General features: G+C 37.6%; 1 protein-coding gene across 2 annotated transcripts in view; it reads right to left on the reverse strand.

The window, feature by feature from the left end:
• The window catches only part of slc8a3 (solute carrier family 8 member 3), a 172,942-nt gene that overhangs the window by 40,935 nt on the left and 104,543 nt on the right, over positions 1-27,464 (reverse strand). The window contains exon 3 of one of the 2 annotated variants that reach the window (XM_055161122.1): positions 10,227-10,333. The exons of the other annotated variant lie outside the window; for it this stretch is intronic. Within the exon in view, the coding sequence (XP_055017097.1) occupies positions 10,227-10,333 (107 nt within the window). The remainder of the gene's footprint in view (positions 1-10,226; positions 10,334-27,464) is intronic. 2 annotated transcript variants of the gene reach the window in all.

The following is a 27,464-nucleotide window of genomic DNA, read 5'->3' on the forward strand; positions in this document are numbered from 1 at the left end:
GATTTGTGCCAAGTCGAAGGTCATCCAAAACAGTGCGTGTGTTTCAGAATTGAATTGGACATGTTCAGAGTGAATGAATATGAGTTTGCCGAAGGTTGCATCAGGTCATTTGGTGCGGTTGGTAATTTGGTTAAAAAGTCTGGTACAGTGTTTTGTTCATAATTGTTGCTAGGTAAAACAATAAACATTGTCAGTATTGTATTTTGATTTGTGTAGTAGAATATAATGCAAACAAATTAACCAGTGTGTGGCAATGAATATTATATTATATTATGTTGAATTGCCTTATATTAATTAACTTTATTTAAACAATTTTCACTTCTTGGTTCATTGTGGTTCTATTTAAATTATTTTAAACTTAAGATATTCACTCCATGGCTATGAAGGGACTTCCTTTTATCCATGGGTGAATGAAATGCCAAATGCAATACCAACCAACATTTTATTGTAACTATGGCAACCCAGTGTTTCCATTTCACCTGAATTGTAAGGTGCCAAACTGACTTTTTGACAAGACAGACAAATTTAGACCTAAAATTACGACCAAAAACAAATCCAGCTTTTCTTTTACTTTCTGTTGATGCATCTGGGCACCACTATTTTTTCCCCAACACAGAGAATTTAGGGAGTCCCCAGTTGCTATACACGATCATTGAGTTTTGTCCACATGCATCTATTTATTTTTTGTAGAAGCCTAGTAGTAGTTAGCCAGGCTCCACCTCGTACCTCCTTTCAATTTTATTTCTCTCCACCGACTAGGTCAGGAATAGGAACACACTAGACGGTTTACAAGAACCCCAGAAGTGCGGGCACCAGCCAATCAGCGAAAAGCCAGATATTCTGTGTTGGCAACAGTTCCTGAGATCGAGGATTTAAAGCCGGATTTGGGAAAAGCTTAATATACCAGTTAGCCCTGTTAGTGGTGCATTACATATATCACGGTCAAATAGCAGCGACTGGTTAAATGAAAAAAAGTACCTGCCTACCGTCAAGCGAATGAATCCTAATGCTGCAAGGTCAGACGGCTTCCACGAAGTGAAACCGGCTGATGAATCAGGCTAAGTAGTAGTAGTAGTAGTAATATTGAAAATAAAAATTTTAATCCAGTAATTTAATCAACTCATATCCAAACTGTTGTTGTTGATATACATTTTGTTTATAGTTGTTGCTTTCTTCTAGTTTGGTGTCATGTTTGAAAGGCTGAACTCCTCCATCCTGGTCTTTCCTAATTGACCACCACTGGATCAATTCGAGGCTAAACTGGTGTGAGATAAAGACATTTCCTTATCTGTCTCTGTGTTCAGATGGCATCAATAAGACCTGTTGGATTTCAGAGATTAGCAACAACTCAACTGTTCTGTGCCTTTTGACATCATATTTAACATTACACGGACATTTAAAATACATATGTTTTTATTTCTCTGTCGGAGAGTGTAAGACCAACATTAATTGATTGTAAAGCTGTTCCACCCACAGCAATAGCAGCGCGAGCATCTGTTCTCTGTCCCTGGGGAGGAGTACAGTGGGCACGGGGACAAGATTATGAGATGTGTATCAAACTGAATTTAAATGTATATCAAGCAGCTAAACAGAGCAGTACATTAAAAACAGCTACATATAGATTTCCTTAAGTAACTCCTATGAACCTTATCTGATGGTTTATACTGGAAAAATAGCAGCTGCATGTGTTTATAGTCTGTAACTGGAATAGTGCAAGTGCATTTTGATTTAAACTGTGTAATTTAGGGTTGCAAATCTGCCTCTGTCTCTATGGGGATGTCACTACTTGGATTAAAATGTTACACAGTATGGCTTTACGCATATCTGTCTCCATGAAGGCAAGCATGTGTCACCAAGTCAAAGGGTCAAGTTCGTGGAAGGGGGAGCTAATTCACATTAAGATATTTTTGAACAATGAAACTGATCAAAATTAAATAAATGCTTGCGTATGTATTGAGGATAGCAGGTAGTGGAATGCAGAAAAGTCACACAGTGTGGCTTTAAAATGTTTAACAAACTATTGGAAACAGGTTATACTTCATTCTTATAATTTTCATGAAACTTTACATGAAATACCTCAAGAAATTTCGATATAAACAAACTTTTTTTTTTCTTTTTGAGCAGTCATTACTTTGAAGCTTTAGATTTTGACCACTGACATCTCTCACAGTCACTTCTGACATCAAGTAATTAGTACACGCTATTAATACATTTAATGAGCTACTGATAGATATAGTAAGGAATAGTTACTACATTCAAACCTGTGTTATCATTATACTATACTACTGCAAATGAAACAAAATAAGTGGCACGATGAAGATGAGATTCAGAATATCAATTGCACTTTCTCAGTTATATAGTGTATCCATGGGTTTCAGAGCAATTAACAATTCAAAACACGATGTTATGTCTTTTGAATGATGAAAAGTCCGCCTATAAACAGAAAGCTACACCTGAATACAAATGTTGCCGAGAGCAGAAAACACCATGCATTATATAGTACCTCTGTTTCTTAATTTGCTTTAATAGGCTCAAAGAATAAAATGTTTGGACTTGATTTTCTTAAAACTGCTGAAAAAAGCATAAATTGAAGAGAAGATAAAAACAGAGCTGAAGGCAAAAATTAGTATCTTTTGTCACACTTCTGCCATGTATAAGAAATACTGTTTGTCACTACACCTATTATTTATTGGTATTTATGGTTATATTCTAGGGATGTAACAATATCCAAAATATTGTCATATTGTATCATCAGAGTTCTCACAATAATATCGTGGACCATCACAATATATCAAATTACAAGTCTCTTTGCTTAAATTAAGAGTTATGGTGCAGCAATAGCTAAAAAAAAAAAAAAAAAAAAAAAAAAAAAGAGACAGGGAACTACATAGACCATGATTTTTTGCTCCATTTTACTGCAGAATACAAGAAGAAATAACAGTTCTAAGCACTTTCAAGTCTTAGTTCTTTGGATTAATTCTTGTCAATCCATATAAGAGGAAAAAGTAGCATATTAATATTTTGTGAGCCTCCACAAAATATCACAATAAATATTGTACCGTGAGATGTATATCATGAAAATATCATACAGAGAGATTTGGATATTGTTACGTCCCTAATCATGAGCTTCCCCACCATATCATGAGCTTTCCCCTGATATCGCAAAAAATATCGTACCGTGAGGTTCATACCGTGATGATATCGTATTGTGAGACTTGGATATCGTTACACCCCTAATATATTGTGTTTTAATTTGATTATCAAGTAACAAAATAATATTGCTATTCCTATTCTCTATATTCTAAAGCCCAATAGAAAATGGTAGACTCCACATATCTTGGCTTTGTGAGTTATGAGAGAAGTGAGACAGCTGAAGTCACCCTGAGCTGTCAGTCTGTAGTTTACAATGGCCCTGCCCTTCACAGAACACACTCCACTGGTCAATACACTGGCATTAACAACACTCTGTATACAGCCTATTCAAAGTCACTTATAACATAAAATATGGACAGTTCCCATGTGACGTCATCATCTAAGAAATCACTAGAATAATTGTCATTGTTAACTTAATTTGTTGATTTATAGTGAAGTTTGTATTGTATGTGTTGTCTGGGGGGTTGGGAATGACTCAGTAATCTGTATTGTTTTTAAGTTTCAGTTTTATCTTGGAGCAGACAAAGTTCTATTCTATTCTGTTTTTTTATTTTTTCATCTGCTTGTCTTTCACAACACCTAACTGCATGTCCTTTCTCATTACATCCACATATCTCATGGTCTGGGGCCATTTCAAACCACCTCAAATTGATGGTGAACTTTTTTTTTTTTTTACATCAAACAAAAAACGTTCCCTCATTTCTGATCTGAAAGGTGCATTGTGTAACTGGTTGGGGGTCTTACACTTCATGCATTAAACTTGTCTATCTGGCATTAATTCAGTTACCTTGATTTGCCTTTTAACAGATGTGACATATAACTTGGCCTGGTGGCAGCTTGTCCCCATGGTGATAGTTTAATGCCGTACCTTCTACCAGAAACACGTGCATAGTGTGATGAGAATGAGAATTACAACATCTCTAGTCCAGTCCCCTGTCTTTTCCATACATTATGCAAACTTTTTTTAAAGGTGCACTGTGTAACTTTTCTGGTGGAGTCCGTCACCTGTTTCTCACCTTCGAGATGTTACTGCTTTGCGTGATTATTTCACAGTATGGAAATAAACTTGGTTGTCACAATGGAGAAAAGTTAATGGTCAGATCTATGGAGAGTAAGAATTCATGTGGTATTCTTGAGTAGAGCCCTGCACGCAAAACAGTGCGGCGCTGGACACATTTTGAAAGCCCATTGCAGGTGCGGGCAGGAGCAGACTGCACAATGCAGGAGCAGGCAGGTGTGATGATAAACTGCAGTCCTGCAAATTAAATATGAGTTTAAAGTAAAATATACAAATCATGAATGTATGCCTATCATACATTGGCATTAATAAAAACATAGTAAGCAGCCAAAAACTTGCAGACATCTAATCCCACGGGTCTAAGGTCTAATCTCACACACATTTTAGACAGTTCCTTTCCACTTCTCCGTGTTTGATAGAACTTAAGAAAGTGAACGTCCCCATGTTGTGGGACTTGTGGACGGAAGCAGGACAAAATATCGCAGATGCGGGCGATGCAGGAATGAAAATTACAGTTGTTTGCGGGTGCGGGCGGGACTGCACAATGCGGGTGCTGGCGGGGGCAGGACTGCAAATTCTGTCCCGCACAGACCTCTGTTCTTGAGCTATAAAAGTCTGTAATTGAATAAATAGAAGTTTTATACTGTGAAACATTCCATGCAAAGAAATAACATCTCCATGGAGACAAGCAAGTAGCGAACTCCACATCATTTAATCTGAATGTTTAGGTGTGAAAAACAATATCTGCATTTGTGCTTTGTTGCATTAATACAGTCTGAGTAACCAATAATCATATCTTTATTTTCACTCATTCATAAAATATAACTCTTGCATTGTAAACTTTTTCATTAGCCTCTCATCACACGTTGTTCAAACATTTATAAAGCTCCATCAAAAGCTGATTATACCGAGCTTTGGAGAAACACGGTGAGCTCATGTCTCCAGTATTAGTCACTGTCAACATTGGATCTGATTAGACCCAAGGCTGCACTGTCATCGCTTCTCCGTCTGAATATTTGAATAGTAAACAATAAGGATCTGAGCACAATTAGTCAGTGTCTACTACAGTAATATGATAATGCACGCCACCATGGTACCAAGGTGTGGTTAAATACTCTTATATGATTGGCTGACAGCGACAACAAAATGTTATTGATAATTATGTATTATTCAATCAATGTAACTATAAGAGTAGCTTTCAATATACCAAAATATGTACTTTCTGTTGTTATAGATGTAAAAATTGGTTCATTATTTAGGGTGGGCAAGGTAAAATAGTAGCAGATTTTAATTTGAAGGGAAGAAAAAAAAATTAAATAAATTGTTGCATTTTCATTAATATGACTGAAATTTTAAGTTTGTTTTATATATAAACAGGGGTGTAGTGGGGATTTTTAAAGTGGGGGTATGCGATTCCACCTCCGTCCCAAAAGCCATATACTCTACTTGACATGCCGTTCATAATCACCTACAGAACATAAATCACAGACTACAACACATGAACCAGGACTACACCAGGACTAAAACAGGACTGAACCAGGACTAAAACAGGTCTAAACCAGGACTAAACCAGGTCTAAACCAGGACTAATCTTGGACTTGAGAGTGAGAGATAGAGAACCCAGAGCCCATGGAGCAGGCGCGGAGCTCTACGCCGGTCCTTTGTCCAGTGGTCACCCAATGGTCTATACAAGTGCACCTCCAGGCCCGCCCTGACACTCGGTTTTGGTTCAGTTCTGGTTTAGTCCTGGTTTAGACCAATGTTTAGTCCTGTTTTAGTCCTCCTGGTTCAGTCCTGGTCCCTCACGTCGTAGGCCTGTATAGGAGAGCACTGCAGATATCATGAGCCTGTGCAGGTTGTTTTCACCATTGCCAATAGCTCCAGTTTTTAAGTTGTAGCTATTTTATATTTGTTATTTTTTTTATATCTCACGTCAGGAGAAGTGGGTGGACGGCTTACCCCCTTGTACCACGCCCACTACACCTTTGTATATAAAGGTGTACTTTAAAACTTTTTAGTTGGATGTCTGTCTCCTGAAAACAGAAAATTATAATCAAAATCTTTTAAATGGTAAAAAGTCATCAAAATGTCACCTATAGGATGCCAAATTTCCCAATTGCTTACATTGTATTTGATCATAAAATATCTAAAAGGTAAATACACAAAAGCTGAACCTGATCATTTCTATTAGTAACGATCCCTTAACGTCTTGTATTAAAACTGCATTTCAGCTCCCCTCCATTTGTATTAAATATTACTAGTCTATACAGTATTGTGATGTCTTCTGAAACCTTGGATAGTGGTACATATTGAGAATTCCTCCAGCTCTCACACAAAGCACGCGTGTCTAAATATAGGGACCATTACAAGCTTCAAGCCTCTCCATAAGCACGAGTATAACAGGGTCTTATGCAGAATCAGCGTCTGTTTGCATGTTTGACAGATAAACCTGATCCAGATGTTCCTCTCATCAGCTCCATCTCTTTGTTTGTTTGTTTAGTTTGAAGAACAAATCTCTCATAAATCTCACGCAGCTCTGTCGCCTTGGAAACATAAATCAACAATTTTTCTATACTTTGTCCTGGTTTTGTGAAGCATCTCCAGTGTTAGTATAACACTAAATGCAACCAGAATGTGGAATAATAAAATGATAAAATGGGAGACTTTTAGTGCAACAATATAAAATGCAGAGCTATATATTCAGTGTACATTTGCAAGATTATTTAACACAATTGTGCTGTTTTGCAAATTTAAGGCTCCTGAACAATGGGAAAGTTACGCTCTTATACTTTCTGTTGTTTTGTATTATTAGTGAAATTAAAGGTGCACTATGTAACTTCTACCATGGAGGATTTGCTACTTGCTTGTCTCCATGGAGATGTTATTTCTTTGCATGGAATGTTCCGCGGTATGGCATTAAACATATCTGCCTTGCATTTATTCAATTATTGTTTTATAGTTCAACAACATCAACATTACTCAACAGTAATTTTTACTATGCACTTGCTTCTCCATAGAGCTGACCATTAACTTAATTAAGGTAAAGCATCAATATCTCCAAGGAGACAAACAGGTGGCAGACCCTTCACCAGAAAACACAGAGCACCTTTTAAGTAAAGTAAAAAATATAAAAGTATGTGTTTATCTATTTCTTCTGTTATGTATTTATGTACAAAATGATGTTCATAGGGATATACTGTGCTCTGCTCATATTTCTCCCTTAAAGGTCCAGTATGTAACTTTTCTAGTGGAAGGCGTGTCACATGCTTGTCTCCATGGAGATGTTATTATTTTTACCTGGAATGCTCCACAGTATTAGTCAGAGAGCAAGCGGATCCTTCCTTCAAAAATTACACAGTGAGCGTTTAACCTTGCTTACTGAAAAGGTTTACAGTAAATAAACTAATTAATACATGATTTGGAATTGGTTAAATGTGCATTGTGTAACTTTTCTGGTGGTGCTTTTCTCCATGGAGATCTTATTGCTTTGTCTGGAATGTTTCACAGTATATTTCTATCTTCATGCAGACTAAAACTAGACAAAGTTACAGGTCAGATCTGTAGGACAGGCAACTCTGCTCAGTCAGAATGCCTGTTTTTGAGCCATAAAACCACCAATAATGTAATAAATGTATGGAAGAGATGTTTAATGTCATACTGAGGAACATTCAGGGAAATGCAATGGCATATCCATAGAAACAGCAGGTAACAGACCCTCCACCAGAAAAGTTCCAAAATCCCCTTAGGCGAGCTCTTCTAAAGTAGCCATCAGTCAAACCCACAAACATCAAACCTTGTCTCCATCATGACTTTAGTTGGTGAAGAGTTTAAGAACAGAAGGAGCAGCCCTGCCACAGCCAATAACATTAACACAAGAGGGACGTGTTTATCGTTGTTGTATAGTGTGAGCCTGTGACCAGTTCTGAGCCTCAAGCACGTTGGATAACTCTACACGAGACAGCACTGAGTTTAGGGACATGCCCACCAGCCTCTTTCACTTAACATTATCAACAAAAAGTACAATACTGGTAAACTTATAATGATGCTCTCACACTAGCCAATACAACAGGGATATATTTGAGCGCTACAACATTGCAGAGGTAAAAGAAGAAAAAGGTGCACAATAACTTTTCTGTTTTTCAATATAACTGGTGGATGATTGTTTTTGAGCCATGAAAAACATTCCAGGCAAAGAAATAATATCGTCATGGAGACAAACAGAAAGCAGACCCTCCAATAGAACTGGTACATAGTGCTCCGAAAGGAAAAACAAACAAAAAAAATTATATGATTGTAACTACATGCTACTTTTTGAAACATTTAAAGAGTTCATAATCAATGCAGAGACTAATCAGCTTAAACTCATATTCACAACATAATTTTAAGCTCAAAAAGCACACTTACCACGCAAGATTCCACAAAATATTTGAGTAACTTGGTGGTTTATAAAGTATCAGAATCAGATTTTAAATATCATTATAGTTAGTGTGGTTATTTGATTAGCATTGAGCAAGCTTTCAAAATTTTTATATGCTGTTTTGTTTTGTTTTTTTTTTTGTTTTTTTCAGAAAATCTATGGGAAAAATGAATGAGAAATTTACTTCCAGAACCATCGGGTGGGCAGTTATTGTTAAGCTCCACTGTTGCATCAATTGGTCAAACTATAATTTGTTATCAAAATGCTTTACAGTACTTTTATTATGTCCAAATACTACTGATAATTTGGAAGCCACTTATTTTACTCTTTGATCACTGCTCTTCACTGGAGCAAAAATCAAAAGTGAATATTATCTGATGCAAATGGTAGATGTCTCAATGATTTCTCAGTGTTCAAGTTACATGTGTCTTACAAGTCTACAGAAATACAAACAGCAGCAATCATGTCATCACCAGTGTTTTCATCTGATACTGAAAGAGACTGAGAGATGACTTTGGCACGATGTAGAGGTAGCCTATAGCCTTTTAGATAAATAATCTATAAACCAGCCCCTGAAGAGTTGAGGCAGCGATAGGAGCAGTGAGTCCCAGGATGCTGTTTGTTTGTACGAGGTGATGCCTTCTCTGAGACACTATCATTTTATAATAGGGATGTAATTGTGAATCAGCAATACAATATTAGTTATTGCAGTTTCCAGATTTATAATGTGAAATGGATTAAGTCTGGATCAAACTGGATTTCACTATATAGATGAAAGAAAACAGGGAGTGCATGTGATCAAATTTCTACAAGGGAAAAGCTATGTTAAGTCCAGTGTGGTCTTATCTGTACAGGACAAATGCATGTGGCTATTGATACTTTGCAATGACATCACACTGGGGGTGTTCTGCCTCTGTGTTTATGGTGGAATGTTTACCAGTTACCACGGTGACACAATGCACACATTAGTAATAACTACCACTAAGATTGTCTGAAAGCTCAAGAAAAAAAATACTAAATGGATTTAAACAACACATTTTCAGGAGTCTCTGATCAATCGATTGATTATGGTCCTGTTTGAGCTACCTTGAGCTTCCTTGTGACTGTAATTTTACTTGTTTAACAGCACAAATCAGCTAAATCAGCTCTTTATGGTCAGAATGTGTTACAACGGAGCTCGAAATGAAACCTAACTTAAGTAACGGAGCTTCAGACAGAGCAGTGCTTCCGTTAGCATCCCACCCCAGGCAATGTTGATGATATCAGCTGTAAAGTATCAATTATGCTTGTTTGAAATATTTGTAAGCAATAAATGTGGATAGAATTTTTTCTTTTGGATTACGCACATGCTAAAGACTGCCACCATGATTTATTGTAGTCAGTCACAGAAACTATCCGGTCATGACTAAATAGAAGATAACAACATTTTAAGATAATAAATACATAAATTATTCAAATATATATATTGGTATAACTAGATGAGAGTTGAATATGTGGTTTGATTTGTGTGTCCAATGAAAGCAGTACTGTACATGTAAGAGAAATGAGCCAAGCCGAGGGTCAGAGGTGAAAGAAGACAACAGTGAAATGCAGTGTGTAGTATTAGAGTATATAGAGTATAGTATTGTATTTTTGTACCTTTCTGAAGGCTCATGTCTACCATTCGAGGCTCAGCCAGCTCCAGGAAGAAGTTCTTGTTTTTCTCATACTCCTCGTCGTCAATAATTTTCACGTGAATGTATTTGCTGCAAGTGAAAAGAAGGGAGGAGAGAGAGGGAGGGAGGGTGGAAGAGGACAGAGAGAAAGAGAGAGAAGAAAAGGTTAATTTGTGATGGACAGACAAATGAAGCGCACTGTCAGTAAAGGATTAATCATCAGCATGGAGGAAGGTTAGAAGGTCAAAGGGCAAAGCTCCACCAGCACAGTCAAAGATGGTGGCTGTGTCCCCAGTAGTGTGTTTGTGCATAAATTACACGGTGGCTTTTGGGTTTATGTGTATTATAAAACATCTAAACAGCAAGGATGACATAAGGGTGACTTTGATAGGGTTAGAAGCAAGCAAAGCAAATGGGGTTTTAGACCATTAAGTTGTGCTGTTCACATAGGGCTGGGCTGTTTGGCAACATTTCACAGATCACAATATTTTCCATATATAGTCATATTCATATTGACGGATTGCAATTACATTTTTTTTTAAAGCAAATATAGATTATGCTTAATATTCACTTAATGAATATAACCAATACAGAAGGTCTTGAAGTAAAGTTTTTGGTGGAGGGTCCATCAGATGCTTTTCTCCATGGAGATGTTATTGCTTTCACAGTACCTTTAAACCTTTCTGTCTTCAACCAGACCAAGTAACAGGTCAGATCTGTGGAGAGGCGACCCTGCTCACAGTTAGAATGCCTGTTTTTCTGGGTATTTTTGAACTATAAAACCACCTGTAATTGAATAAATGTAAGGCAGGAGCTTATTGAATGTTAGCCAGGCTGGTGCCACCTAATGCCTCCACTCAATTTCATTTGTCTCCAGTGACTAGGTCAGGAATCGGAATACATTAGACAGTTTGCAAGAACCCCGGAGGTTGTAGCAGCGATTGGTTAAATAAAAAAAGTACCCACCTTACCGGTGAGTAAATGAATCCTAATGGTGCGAAATCAGACAAAGGAAACTGGCTGATGAATCAGGCTAATTTAATGTTATATTGTGGAAAAGTCCAGGCAGAGCAATCACTTAACCACAGAAATAAGCAGGTGATGGACCCCAACCAAAAAGTTACATATTGTATCTTTAAAACAAAATAGATCAAATTTATTCATCCACAGAGCATTTTACTATTAAGTAACCATACCATTAAGTAACCATATTTTTATATAGTATAGTAGTTGTTCTAGTTATCCATCAATTTGTAATATTCGTTCTTTTTCTTTTTCACCAGATGCCCTTTCACATACACCCATCCTAGTACTCAATCTCATATAACCACTATCTGTTCCCCTGGCGATACACTAAAGACAATATTCATCAAAACACTTTCAAAGCTGTCTTGTGCCCATCTCCTAATACATTTGAACTTGACATATTTAACACGGACGAGGGCTCCCATTGGCCGCCACTGGTGTCACTACAACTGTTATTAATCACAGCGTCTCAACAAACAGAGCAGAAAGAGGAGAGTGGACGGAGCCAGTGGACAGTGATCAATCAGGCTGTGAAATGTAACTTTACAAGGCCGAGAGGTGAGAGCGCGTAACCCAGAGAAACCATCGCCATCTGAATGGATTTTTACGCTCAATTTTTGGGTCAGAGGAGTTTAAAGAAACAGCCTTCCTCAAACTGAACGTACGGAAACAAAGAAGGAAGAAGAAGATGAAAGAAAGAGGGTAAAACACAGGGGCTTAAAGGTGTTCTATGTAACTTCTAAGGTGTAGGGTTCTCTTGTCCTGCTTGTCTTTGTGGAGATGCTATTTGTTTGCCTGGAATGCTCCACAGTAAGGCATTAAACACATCGTCCTTGCATTTGTACAATTACAGTTGTTTTATAGTTCAAAAATACCTTAAAAACATGAAGTTTTGCCATGTATGGGCTTGCTTCTCCATAGATCTGATCATTAACGTGTCTCAATTGTGATTACCATGTTTATTTCCATACTTGAATAATCAAAACAAAACAGTAATATCTCCATGGAGACAGTTAAGTGTCAGACCTTGCACCAGAAAAGTTACATAGTGCAGTTTAAGTAAAGTAACTGCACCAAAAACAGGAAATGGTGAGGTTTTGCAAGTTGAAGAGTTGAGACTAAAATTAGGCAAAATTATGACTGAAATTATTAAAAAGTTCCAACAAAAGTATGACGTTCAAGCTTTTGCAAACGACAGATTGCAAGAGAAACCCATTTCAAGAAGAAATTTAATTAAACTAATTAAGGACTATTTTTGTTAATCTTGCTCCAATTTCCTAGTTTAAGCAATATCTATTTGTAATAAATATTGACTTTTTCTGTGTTTAAGGTTTGTCAATTGCAATACAACTTCAAGGGGCACTGTGTAACTTTTCTGGTGGAGGGTCTTCTTACATTTTTGTCTCCATGAGAATGTAATTGCTTTGCTTGGAATGTTTCACAGTGTGTTATTAAGCTTAACTATCTCCATGGAAACAAGCAGGAGATTCTACCAGACAAAAATACTGGACAGATGTGTGCAGAGGAAGGCCCACTGATTGTAAATGTGCCTGTTCTTTGAGCAATAAAACACCCATTAATGAATGAATGGAAGATTGGTAAGTTTAATGCCATACTGTGAAACATTTCAGACAAAGTAATTCCATCTCCGTGGATACAAACAGGTGACAGACACAATACACCTTTAAATGTTACAATAATGAGTCCATGTAAAGTATATGTGATTGATAGCACAGACATAGTCCCTATAATCTCCTGAGTGTCAGTGCGCACTTTATTGGTCTTTAATGAAGTGAGTGGTCTTCAGGGCTAGACTCAGTGACACCAGCCCAGAAGAGCTCCGTCTGCCCCTCGGCCCAGCTCTGATCACTCCTATTGATCTGTTTAAAGAGTTATTGACGAGTTCAGGCCAGTTAAGTGGTCAGAAGGAACCTGGATGTCTGCGTGCCTCCAATCACTGCTCCAGCTCTTCTGATTTCATACATTGTTGGATCTTTGTGAAATTCTCCAGCACCACTCCATAGTACTTGATAATCTTTCCAAAATGCATTTATAACATTGTTGGTTCAAATAAGTGTAAAATTATTGGAAAATTCATAAGCTTTACAAATACTAACTCTGCCACTTTTTCCAATATTGTCGACAAAGATTTATGAATGAAAGAGTAAAGCTGACGTGACATTGCCAGATTAAAAAAAAAAAAAAAAAAAAAAAAGAAAGAAAGAAAAAAGCATTATACATTTGTTTTACTTTTTAGGAGGATAAAACAAAACCTAATTACTTCATTTTGCTTCTAAATCAATTTTGCCTATACACATTCTCTACACATCTCCAGTCTGGAACATTTTCTCTCCTGCACAGGCTCTGAAATGTACAAATGTCTGATAATAATAATAACAACAACTACAAAATACCACACAAGCCTATGTTGCCTCCATGTTCTTATAGGCCCCAGAAAGGCTTTTGCTACACGTATCTAACAAGTCAACAATTGTAGATGGCGGCTCAGCTAACCCTGAAATACGAATGACATACTTTATTATGAGCCTGACATCTCATGGGAAGATGCTTTTCCTCTTTATCCAAGCGGGAAGACACAATTTCAGCATGTTATTGGGGGAGAGACGGGGAATTTTTAGAAAGCACTGGTTCCTAATAAGATAAATGTCCCGGCTGCATTATGGATCCAAACTCATGTATCATGCATTAAGAATTCGACTTGAAGCATTTTGAAAAGCTTGTGTCAGTCAAAGTAATCTCACTGTTTCTTCATGACTGGGTAAAAAATGGACAGTTTTAAGAATAATACAATGTGTTTAAAAGGTTTGGAAGCACAGACGACTTCCAAGGCACTATCTTTCAACGCTAAACATACAGTATAATGTAAATGATTTTAATAGGAAGTCCTAAAATAAAGATTGACTTCAAAGGTCCTATATTACATAAAATGGACTCTTGTGAACTTTAAGCCATGTTATAATGCTGTTACCTCCTCAAAAACTTAAAACTACTTACTTATAAGAGATCAGAAATAGGAATGGGCATTTGATAAAATTTTCTTTATCGATCGTCCAGAGAATTAACGATCGATCTTCGATTAATCATTAAAGTATCATCATTATTATCACTATTACTAATCTGCATAAACTTAACTTTAAAACATATAAACCATAACCACTATAGAGCTACATCAGCCCATTTGACATAATGTGTTTAATTAATCTCTGACACATTTGTTTACATTTTACAGAAACTAAACTTAAAAGTGCATGGCTCATTTGCACAAACTATAAGTGAAAACAAAACAGCTCGCTCCTGGTGCACTGATGTGGCAGCTTCTGTTGCACTAAAGGACACGACTCAGTGGAATATGAGTGTTCCGTCTGTAACAGAGGGATCTTGATGATGATGGTGAGTCTGTTCTGTGCATATATCCTGTTGGAGATGGTTCATGTTTTCAGAGATCACTAGTGTGCAGTTTTAGCAAAGTTCTTTATGTTGCAGTAACTGGGATACTGCATATACATGCAGCATGACGAAACTGGGATACTCAAAAAACCTGATGTGCATGTAAACACCTTCATTGAATGGTATAATGATCTCCAAGAAGGTGCCAGAGCTGAAACGTGGGACTGGCCGCAACTCCAGTGTTTGTGTCAGACGCAGCCTCATCTCCTTATGCTACACTACGCACAGCAACTTACATTTGGTTTGTTGATTAAAAACTAAAGTGAATGATGAAATTCTTAATGATCAATTATCAATTAGTCGACTAATCATGCCCATCCCCAATCAGAAAACAGTGTAATATGTGCCCTTTAATAGTAACAGAAAAAAGTGCTGATTCTTAAATGATAGTAAAGATTTTAGTAAATCATTTCTAAAATCTTTCTCAATTATTTGCACAAGAAAATAAGATACAGTTCCATCGTGCTGTCTTTGTGAATATTGTAATTCATTCCTGTTTTTATTTCCATTTTGGAGTAAATCTTCTCCGTGGTTGGCTGTGTAGCTGTATCGCTGGAGGGAGTCTGTGCTATCTCTCTGTATTGTGTTAGCGCTCTCCACAAGAACAATCCATCTCCCTCTCTGCACTTCCCACTGGCAGGGCTTTCCTCAGATCGCCAACCGAGATGTCTGCAGTACCGCGCCATGGAAACGTACCTCCTGTTTAATCAGCAAGAGAAGAAGAGAGAGTGGACAGGAGAGGGGAGAGGAGAGGGGGGAAAGAGAGGGGAGGAAAGAGGGGAAGAGAGGGGGAAAGGGGAGGGGAGAAAGGAAGGAGGAGAGAGGAGGACGAGAGAGGAGGAGGAGAGAGGGAGAGCAAGAGTCGGCCGGACAAGTGCAGACTGGCTCAATTCTGCAGTTTGGGGAGATATGGAGCAGACAAACAGGCTGTGGTCTGTGGGTGAACGATACAGCAAAAACTCATAGCATGACCTTCTCAGAGCTCAGATCATGAATTCTATTTGATCAAGATTGACTCGTTTTATATTGCCTTAAAATTGAAATCAGACTATCTACTTCTTTTGAGTGGTCACACGTCACTACGACCAATAGAAGGAGTGTCTGTGCCATATTATTTTTTATAGATGGGTAATGGATAATCAATACTTTTCTTATAGAGGTCTTTTTCAAGCTCACCTTACGAAATATCAGGATAGATAAAACTACAAATTTGAATTTACGCTAGGGACAACATAGTGCAACATGGAATGGGTTTAAATCTAAATTCCAAAACTGATCCTGCAGCACTTCATAGATAAAACGGCCGCCTACGTCCCTCTGAACCACATGAATCTTTCCCCCCGCTCCTCACTTTTTCTCCATGCACGGAATCTCCACACAGCACCGCCTTGCCTAACCAGTTTTCTGTGGGAAACACTGAAATGTCAAAACTAAGCACACTAACAATGTCTTATTATAATTTATTCTGTTCATGTTTCAGAGAGATGCAAAATTACCACCGTAGCCAAAGCAATTAACAAACAGAATATCGTTTTAATGATCAAAAGTCCTCAAAATGGCAGTTATATATATATAAAAATTGTAAACTGAGACTATAGACTGTGTCAAAAAGTGGACAAAGTGAGTGTGACGTCACCTGAGTTTCAGCTTTGCCAAATGAAGCTTGCGATGCTAACAGTTACAGGAGCCAATCTGGCTGGATATTAGAAATAGGATTTTTTGTGATGGACAAAATAGCGAAAAAAATACCCACCAGGATCATGTAGAGCGGGTTAATACGGATATTTTAGGACTAAAATGAGAAGGCTCACAGCAGTAGTTACAGAGAGAGGGGCGACGATATTCCAAAGTAAGTGGGAGCCATGGTCAGTAGGAGCCGGAAGAGCCGCATGTGAACTTTCTATTTGGAATGCAGCGGCTAGCACATTAGCTATGTCCATTTATATGTATAATCTATGACTGAGACTCATGAATAACTAACCACTTTGTTGAGCTCCATTGTCCAGACTTTGTACTGTCCATGATAGCACCACTTTGCAGCTCTGATCCCAAAATACCATGCTCTTATTGCCAAACATCTCAGTCATTTCTGGTGGAGCTTTTGGAACAGCTGCCATGGCAAAAGCCCCGAGCACCCAGACATACGGACCACAAACCCAGGTCATCTGCCTCTCTCTAATCCACCCGCAGATTAGCTTAATACAATACGCCAACATTCAAAATATGTTTCCATTAATGTCCAATTAGACCTGGATCACAGCCAAAACGCCGCTTAGGACAGAGGAAGTCAATAAATAGCTAATTAGCTAAACGTCATGAATTACAGATAAGAATAAATAGCGTATTACATCTCCATATGGACAGCTCAATTAATATTTTGAGTGGAGCCTGTCCCAGGCGCTGTGGGCTTCAGATAGGGTCTAACAGCCATTCACATTCATTATGGGCATTTTAAAGGGGACATATTAAGCAAAATCAACTTTAATGAGATTTTAACCATGTTAGAACAGTATTTCCTCATCATTAGCATACTCAAAATTGTGTAAGTGATTCATGTATGTTTGAGTAATCCTGTATTGTACTGCATTAGAGGCTTGAGAGCTCAGAAAATTCCTGTTTCTCACCAACCCCCTATCCCCGCCCACATTCCTGCATTTTGTTGCAATTGCATGAAAAATTAAGAAATGGAACAAAATGTAAAATGCTAATCTAATTATGTTATAGTTTAATATAAGTACCAGAAAAACATTATATCTATTACACACATCTCAGCCTGTTACGATAATTACTACATCACCTTATTGTTCAATTATATATAAAAGCTGGAACAATATATTTTGGGCTCAATATTGTATCGTGTACAGTTTCTTGATAAATTGGGGGGATTTGGAGTTTTTTTTTTAATTGTAATATGAGTTGTTGAGGATTGAATAATAAACTCTTATATCTAATTAGTATTGGTTCATTCTACCATTTATTTATTTATTGTGGCTCAGACCTTTTAAATGATACTGTCTATTTAAAAATGGGTTACGGGGATTATGTGGCATTATTGTTATGTGTCAGTGGCATATTCCAATATTATCAGTCAATGCATTATATCTCTGTAGAAATATATTAAGCTTTGAGATTTGTTATTGTAAGCGTACGCACGCTCCATCCAAATTGGCCCTAAACCAGGAACAGACCCGGACAAAGCCAGGACTACAATGGGACCCAACCAAGTCTGGATCAACACTGAAACAGGATTAAAACAGAAAGCCCGAATCACACCAAGATTGAGCGTATGCCACCTTCTAAATGGTCTTGAATAGTGGAAAAGACAAACCCGCGCGCTTTAATGAGGCATACGCACATTAAAAATCATAGGGCTGTTTCATCATCAGTCTCCTGTGAGAGCGTAAACACTTCGTCTTTGTTGCTCGGTTGTCATTAAAATAACTGTCCCCAAATGACACTGACGATGTTTTAATTAGTGTCTCATTGATGAAGAAAAGGAGATGGTGTCAGAGCTCACAGGGATATCACCAGAAAGTCTCCTCTTTACAATTAAGGAAGAAAGCTTTGGAGAGCTATTGACATTAGTGAGCCTGCTGAGTATTCAACAAGTTTGGATGGAAGATGGAGGAAGCAGTGAATGGAAAAGGAAAAAAAAAAAAAAAGAGAAAAAGAAAAAGAAAATGGGTAAGACCTTGTACTGCAAATCCACACCTGACATACATATATCACTACACAATATCAGATACAGAAACTCACCTATGAATGTGGCATCTGTCTGAGCGACTACTACAGCTAACTTATACAACTACCTAATTACTGCTAATATACTTCAATCTCTAATATTTTATAAACTACATCTAGCATTTCAAAACACATTTTCATACAAAACAAATAAATAAGAAGATAAAGACTCATGATGGTGTTTATTTGTACTTAGTTGTTTTGTCACAAGATAGCAATTTAAAAATCAATTAGACCTGATTTCTGGAGTGTGTTTACGTCACAACTAGTCTGATTCATCAGCCGGTTTCACTTCATGGAAACCATCTGACCTGGCAGCATTAGGATTTGTTCGCTTGATGGTAAGTGGGTACTTTTTTTTATTTAACCAGTTGCTGCTATTTGGTCGTTAAGTATGTAGTGTGCCACTAATGGGACTAACTGGTATATTAAGCCTTTCCCAAATCCTGTAGGAAAAAGTGCAATAATGTCTTTCCCCTTGACAAAATTCCCCAAACATTCTCTTCATTCCTTCTTTAAATACTCAATCTTGGGAACAGTTGCCAACACAGAACGTATGGCTCTTCGCTGATTGGCTGATCTCGCACTTCCGGGGTCTTTGCGAACAGTTTAGTGTATTCCGATTCCTGACCTATTCGCTGGGGAGAAATGCAACTGAGCGGATACACTAGGTAGCGCCAGCCTGGCTACATCACAACCCCTTTTTAGTCCATCTTACCTCTAGTCTAGTTCAGTGGTTCTCAAATGTTTTGGCCAATAAAGTCCCATCCAATAGATTAGAAATCCTGTAAGTACCGCCAGGCCTAAACCAGATCTACAACAGGACTATCCCACGACTGAACCAGGTCTAAAATAGTTCTTCCTATAATTTTCTTCACAAACTATATTCTATCCCAACTTTTAGTCATGTTCAAACATTGTTGCCTCATCAAAAACATACGTGGATTTGTGTTTTGTTTCATTCATGCATATTTGAGTAATTCTTTACTACATCTCTACAAGATGTCTACATGCCCCAAGCTCAAAATGCTCTGTTCCACCTTGTGATGTCATCTAGTGGTAGTTTTCAAGTTCATATAGACCTTTTACCTTTTGTTTAATGCTTGGCAATTCCAGGCTTGAAATCATCCAGATGATTCTATTGAAGTTGTACGGAGTTTAAAAACACAGTGGAGCACTACCTGTTTTACCACATGATATCACAAGGTGGGACAGCTTAAATATACAGAGTTTATGTGCTAAACATGTGTGAATGAAACAAAACCCAACTCCAGGTAAGTTTTGATGAGGAAACAGGATTTTAACAGATCAAACAATAGTGTAAAATGGGCCCTTTATGCTAAACCATAGTTTACATAGAGAAAGCCTAGTGTAGTCGAGCTGCAGCAATACAACAATTATATATATGCTTACTGATCTTCAACATATTCTCACACAATTTGGTGACACAGGAGAATAGTATCAGAGACGTAATCACACTTTGAACGCACAGATAACGCAGGTTCAAATGATCATCATCATGGACCATATGGAGCCTGCCGCACCGCTTCCACCTGTAGGGGTCACATGGGAGCACAACCGCGACATTACACTACATTTGCATTTGTTGTCGACATACACAATCAATTATTCATCAGTCTCTCCCACAGCTGCTCACAGCAAATCTCTGGTACTATCAAAACACCTGCTGTACATAGGAAGACATCACAGCGTAAGGATGGGAGAGTGTATGTTTCAATCAACTCTATATATTTATATATATATATTTATGGACAGTAATCAGATAACACAATAATTAGATTTTGTCAGTTAATGGGCCCATATTACACTATTTTCTGATCTGTGTTATAATGTTGTTTACTCATCACAAACATAGAAATTTCATATTAAAATTTTTAATTAATCAAAGCAAAAGTACTGTACTGCAATACAAGAATACCATTAGAAGTATTCAGTTCAGTTTCAAGGCTTTATGGTACTACTGTTATTGTATTATTATATTGTTGTATTATGAGACTGCTATGTATGTCCAACCTCTAGGTTCAGTATTTTAAATTCTGGTTCTACTTACTTTGTATTAGTATAACTACTCTTTTTACTACTATTATATCATAATTATTTGCATTATTTTTTTCACCTCGCTAGTTGTTGTCCACCAGCAGAGAAAGACAAGTTGAAATGAGAAATCTCAGCTTCCTCTAAAGTGTTCCTCTTGTGACATGACTTCTCTCAGTTATATTATTTAACTTTTGGAGCAAACAGATCCTGAGGAGACCAAAGACTAGAAGTGTTTTTGAAGGATCTGAGGGCAGAGGTGGAGAATACAGTCTCTCTGAACTGCACTTTGTTTTGTTTGGCTGCAGACCAAAGGAACGCTAACACACATAGACATACATCGGGGTGCTATGCAGAATATTTATTTGAAGGTACTAAAAGAACTTTGCAGTAGTTACATAAAGGCTTATCTTTTCTTATCTTCAGAGTTACAACTGAAGGATATAATCACAATAATAAAGTAGCAGTACCACCACTACTATTACTAATACTACTATTATTATTATTATAATTATAATTATATTATATTATTATTATTATTATTATTATTATTATTATTAGTAGTAGTAGTAGTAGTAGTAGTAGTAGTAGTAGTAGTAGTAGTAGTAGTAGTAGTAGTAGTAGTAGGAGCAGTAATAGTTGCAGTAGTACAAACAGTAGTTGTAGAAGTAGTAATAGTAGTAGTAGCAGTAGTAATTATGAGTTGCAGTAGAAAGATAGTAGCAGTTGTTGTGGTAGTATTTGTAGTAGTAGTAGTTACTAGTTGCAGTAGTAGTAGCAGCAGTAGTAGTAGCAGTAGTAGTAGCTGTAGCAGTAGTAGTAGTAGTAGTAGTAGTAGTAGTAGTAGTAGTAGTAGTAGTAGTAGTGGTGGTGGTAGCTGCAGTAGTTGTAGCTGTAGCAGAAGTAGTTACTAGTTGCAGTAGTAGAAGCAGTAGAAGCAGTAGAAGCAGAAGCAGTAGTAGTAGTAGTAGTAGTAGTAGTAGTAGTAGTAGTAGCAGTAGTTGCAGTAGTATCATTAGATTTAGTTCTGTCTGTCTCCTGTCAGTGGGGCCATGGGGGTCTCTGGGGGTAAAGTAGGGGCTAGGGAGAGGTGTGAACCCTCAGATCATTACCCAGAAGCCCTTGCTGCCACTCTGTCTGTCAGAGGAGCGAGCGGGTGCCATGTTTCACCACTACAGCTAATAACATCTCTGTTCATTTTGACACATTAGCATCAGCGGCTCAGCAGCTCAAGTGTAAATAAAGAGTGCATGTTTGTCTTAAGAAACTCACAAATACCTGCCTGATTAAAAGGATTTTGTGAAGACCTTTCCATATTCCAAACATGTAAGATAGTTTAGACATGTACAACTATGTAAATTTTGATTAATCTGCTTGTCTTTATTGACTGTTTCACTGTTTGATTTAGATTTTCTGTTGGTTAAATCGACATTTTTAAGTGATACAAAAATAAGTTGAATCAAACCATGTTGTGAAATGTTTGTGATTCTTGTTATAGCTTTGATATTTTTCTTAACATTTAGGCTCATTTTGTCTAATTTGCAATTTGTGAGCTGAATCTTGATTTGAAAACATACATAGCCAGTCTAATTACCATCTCTATACTTGAAGATAACTTTTTGGTTGGGGGTACTTCACCTGCTTGTTTCTATGGATAAGTCATTACTCTGCCTGGAATGTTCCACAGTATGACATTAAACAGATCTACCTTACATTTATTCAATTACAGGTGGCTTTATAGCTCAAAAGTACCTGGAATTACAGGCATTGTGACTGTGAGTGGGGTTGCCTCTCCAGAGATCTAACACATAGCTTAATTTGGTCTCCATGAAGCTAGAACAAAGCAATAACAACTCCATGAAAAAAAGCTTTTGACGGACCCTCCATCAGAAAAGTTACACAGTGCACCTTTAAAACAAAACAAAACTGAACAAAAAAATCTGTGCAGCACGTGAATTTCAAAAATGTGAACACCTATAATTACTGTAATAAAAAACTAAACTATGATCCTGTTTCTGCTATTACAAGAAAGATGCCACTGTCCAATCTGCATTTTTCAAACTGATCAAACTAAATAGCGTCATCCAACCATCGTGCCGTCTGCTTTTGCCATCTCTTATATAACACTACATTTAAGCACAAGTAAGACACATGTGGACTTGCCCCGAGGAGGTTCTCTCAAAGTGTTGGTTACTTCTGCTTCGATACACTTCAATAAAGGCCACTTCAAGTCTGCAATGGTTTTTCAAGTCCATTTTTCCACTGGTAAATAAAACTAAACCAGATGGAAGTGAGTGGGCCTTCAGGACTGTCATTGCATTGCTTTCACTGTTTTCACCTGTAGCTCCACTGACTGCAAAGACTCTACTGAACTACAAGTGCATATATATGGGCTAGAGAAGTTTAAAGGTCCTATATTAAGTGAAACTGACTCTTTAGAATTTTGTTTCCTTCATAAAAACAGACCTGGAGTTGTGTCTGATTAGTAGTAGTATTAATATTAGTGGTAGTTTTCAAGTTAACAGCTACCTTTTTATCTTTTGTTCAGTAGGGATTAGCTAGACTGATTCATCAGCCGGTTTCACTTTGTGAAAACCGTTTGACCTCGCAGCATTAGGATTCGTTCGCTCAACTTTTTATATTTAACCATTTGCTGCTATTTGGTCATGTTGTATGTATCATGTAGGAAGAAGGGCAATAACGTCTTTCCCCTTGATAAAATCCACCCAACATTCTCTTTGTTCCGGCTTTAAATCCTCGATCTCGGGAATCGTTGCCAACACAGAATGTATGGCTTCGTCTACATCCATCTCGACCACTTTGTTTACTGTTGTGCTCTACCACAAAAAGGGACTCAGACAGAGTTTGACGTCATAGGCTTCACAGCTCTTCGTTGATTGGCCGGTGCACAGTCTACAACTTCCGCGGTTCTTGGAAACCATCTAGTGTATTCCGATTCCTGACCTAGTCGTTGAAGGAAATTAAATTGAGCGGCGGCACTAGGTGGCACCAACCTGGCTAGAGATTAGCACTTTCAAGGCTGAAATGATCCAAATGATTTTATTAAAGGTGTATGGAGTTAAAAAAAACCAAAAAAAAACAAACACAGTTGAGCACTAAATATGCAGGGTTTGTGTATTAAACATGTGTGAATGAAACAAAACACAACTTCAGGGATGTTTGTAATGAGGAAATTGCATTATAGCAAAGATCAGAAAATAATATAATATGGGCCTTTAAAGTAAATGCAGACTTTGACCTGACTTAAGTATGAAATATTAAAGTTGCTGCTGAGTTTGAGGTAAAATTACAGGAACTCACTGACAAATGTGTTTACGGGCTTTTCTGCGATTGCTGAGGAAAGGCAATAATCAGGACTATAATGAGTGGGGCCCATAATCCCACGCTCAGTGACAGAATCCAGGCCTGCTTAATTAAGACGCTGATTTCCCATGAGCCTTTGAGCCTTTTCTCTTCGGCGGGCCTCCGTCAAAACAGCTTTATTGGCTCCAGTTTGTTTACGATTTTGAAGGAGGAGAGGTGATCTGACTCGGCAAAAATATGGTGGTGAATGTGGGGGAGATGATCTCAAGACAGTGACTTGAGTTAGTTTTGTTCATTTTAAAACTACTGCTTCATGACATCACAAGGTGGAACTGAGCATTAAGAGCTCTGAAGATGTAGACAGACTAATAACAAAGAATTACTCAAATATTAGTGCTTGAAAATAGTCTGTTTTTTCTATGAGCCTTGGCCTGGTGGTGTCAACTTCTCTCCATGAATACAGATGAGTTTAATGTCGTACTGTGGAACATTCCAGGCAAAAAATGTCATGACACCAGAAAAGTTACATAGTGCACCTTAAAGATAAACAATCCGTGGATGTAAAGGATAATTTCACTACAATATACGGATATTATCAGCTGTGTTCCAATAAATTTGATTCAACGATGTGGTTCTATTCCAGGTTCCAATAGGGCAATAATGGAATTGTGGGTTGAATCACGTCCAGTAACCAGATGGTCACAGGTTTCATACATGCTGTTGTGTTCCTGTGTAAGACTGCAGAAAAACCCAGCTACATCCACACTGAATGAATAAGGGGGTCTGCCAGATGGTTAAAAGCTGTTGATAATGAGACACCGCTCTGTCCATGAATCATTTATTAAATTAGTATTAAACTGAGACACAAATTCCATTTTCAAGACAATTATATTAATTTTATGTTTTTATTTTTGCTATTTCAGTCATCTGCTGCCATATTGCTTCTTTAATTTTAAGACTAGGCCTGTCATGATAACAAATTTTGAAGAACGATATACTGATGCAAAGAAATACTGCTGTAATACTGAAACTATTTTATGACACTGCAAAATAATAATTAAGCATGATAATCACAGTAAACCATTTTAAATAGACAGAATCATTAAAATCAACCATGCACTGCAAAAAATAAACAGCAGAATGAACCAATACTTAGACAAAGAAAATGTTTATTCTACTCTCTAAAGCTCAAATTTGACCATATTATAAGAAAACAGGTAAATCTCTCCACTATTGCTTAGAAAATATCCCCATGAAAATATATTGTTCCAGGTTTCATATACTGAATGATAAGTCAATACAGTAATTATCGTAACGGGCCGTTTTAAACCTTAGAATCAAAATGAGTTGGATTTATACTCACAGTCACTCTTGGTCTTTACAACTTGACACACTAAATTTTTATATATATCAGCTAAGTGAAGTGTCTTGCCCAATAACTTTGGTCAGAACTGGGACCAAACCATCAAACCTGATAATAGCTAGGGATGCCCCAACCTAGCTTTTTCAATTCCGATACCGATATTGATACTTTGATTTTAAGTATCGCAGTATCTCAATTTATAGCTCAAAATAACAGGCCAGGTCGCCTCTCCACAGATCTGATCTGTAGCTTAGTCTGGTCTCTATGAAGATTTAGATGGTGTCCACACAACAATGTTTTTTGGTCGAAACGGTGAAGTTTTTATTTGTTTTGGCCTTTCATCCACACAAAGCTGGCATTTCGGGTCAGTGTTTTTTGAGAACGGGTTCCAGAGTGGAGAAATCTGAGAACACCAGTGTTGTGTTGTCGTGTGGACAAGCAAACCACAGCTTTTGGAAAAGCGTGTTTGTTTGTTGCGAAAAAGAAAGAACTTCATGCGCGTGCACTCTTTGTAGTATTGTGTGTCCAGTGGCTCTGGCTGTATCTTGTTTATAGCGCCACATACAGGTATATGTATTACATCGTTTTTACACAGTGCTCTGTTGTTGTCTGGATGTGAATATTTATTGATTCGACACGTGTGTGGACGCAATTTTTTTTCAACCCACAAAAAAAATTTAATCCAGGAGCATAGTCGAGTGGACGTAGCCTCATTACCATACTGTGAAACACTCCAGACAACGCAATAACATCTCCATGGAGAAAAGCATTTGATGGACCTGCCACCAGAGAAGTTACACAATGCATCCTTTAAAAACATGTTTGGTTATTTACGGAGCAAGCAGCATTTCTTTCACTGTTTATGCTCGGCGTGGCTCGCAGATGAATCAATACACAATCAGTCCTTGTTTGTAGCAGATCCAGACAGATGGTGATTTAGCTGTAATAGTAATGAAGGAAGATACCCATTCACTTGAAACACTGAGTTGACTTAACAAATGCGGAACCTTCACTCCACTGCCTCTCAGACACAAGACAGATCACCGTTAGCATGAGGAAGCTGCGCCAGTATTACTCTTGAGGTTAATTACATGGTTAGATGATGTTTTTCCTCATTTAGATATGTTTCATGTTTCACGCTTGATTTGAGGCGTGCCATTTGAATGAGCGGAGAAGATGGACCAGCTGCTGCAGTGGTAGTTCTTGCGTTTTAAAAATTACATGCCAAGAAGCTGCTCTAGATGAGATCACATGTTCCGCCAGTAATTTTATTTTTGACTGTTTGTATTCATTATCACAAAATCAACACTCTAGGAAAACATCATATCTTGCAAGTATGTATGCTACAATTATAGGCCAATTTCTATAAGATTAAGTACTGCACAGGATTGAAACGAAATTTTACGAGGTCAGATCAGAGTGGATATACTTCATGTTCATTGCCTCTGTGGAAATGTATTTGCTTTCCCTTGAATGTTCCACAATATGACGTTAAAGGGACAGTTTGGAATTTTGGACATAGGGCCTCATTTCCTAGTGAGCCAGAGTGTTGGAGACGTGTGGAGACACTTTTTGAAATAGTCCATCCAGTCCTTGTATTTGCAGAGGTCGCTGGTGCTAGGCTAGTGCATGTCAATGGCCATAGTTAGCCTGCCACTAAAAACAGTCTTACCCACTCCACAAAACACCCGAAGCAAAACAATTATAATGCAAGACTATTGGTGTGAATGTCTGTGTCGATAGAATAATTTTAGAAGTTAAACCAACCTTACATTTGAAGTATTTATGTCTGAGCAGCAGCAGCGAGTTGTACTTCCTGATAGAAAACTTGGCAGCGGTGGACTGATATATGAGAAAAGGTTAGGAAGGTTAGTTTTATTTCAAACATTATTCTGTCGACACAGACATTTACATCAACTGTCTGGTGTAATAATAGATTCACTTCAGGTGTTTTGTGGAGTGAGTAAGACTGTTTTTAGTGTCAGGCTAACTATGGCCATTGACATGCACTAGCCTAGCACCAGTGACCTCTACAAATACAAGGACTGGATGGAATATTTAAAAAAAGTGTCTCCACACGTCTCCAACACTCTGGCTAACTAGGAAATGAGGTCCTATGTCCAAAATTCCGAACTGTCCCTTTAAACCTTTCTATTTTGCATTTATTCAGCTACAGTGATTTATCGTTCTATGCATCTATAAACATGCATTCTGTGTGTATACTGTCAGTGCACTTGCCTCTCC

Source organism: Boleophthalmus pectinirostris, unplaced genomic scaffold (assembly GCF_026225935.1).
Source record: "Boleophthalmus pectinirostris isolate CB_2022bp ecotype Guang Dong unplaced genomic scaffold, ASM2622593v1 HiC_scaffold_10, whole genome shotgun sequence".
NCBI classification, from domain to species: Eukaryota; Metazoa; Chordata; class Actinopteri; order Gobiiformes; family Gobiidae; genus Boleophthalmus; species Boleophthalmus pectinirostris.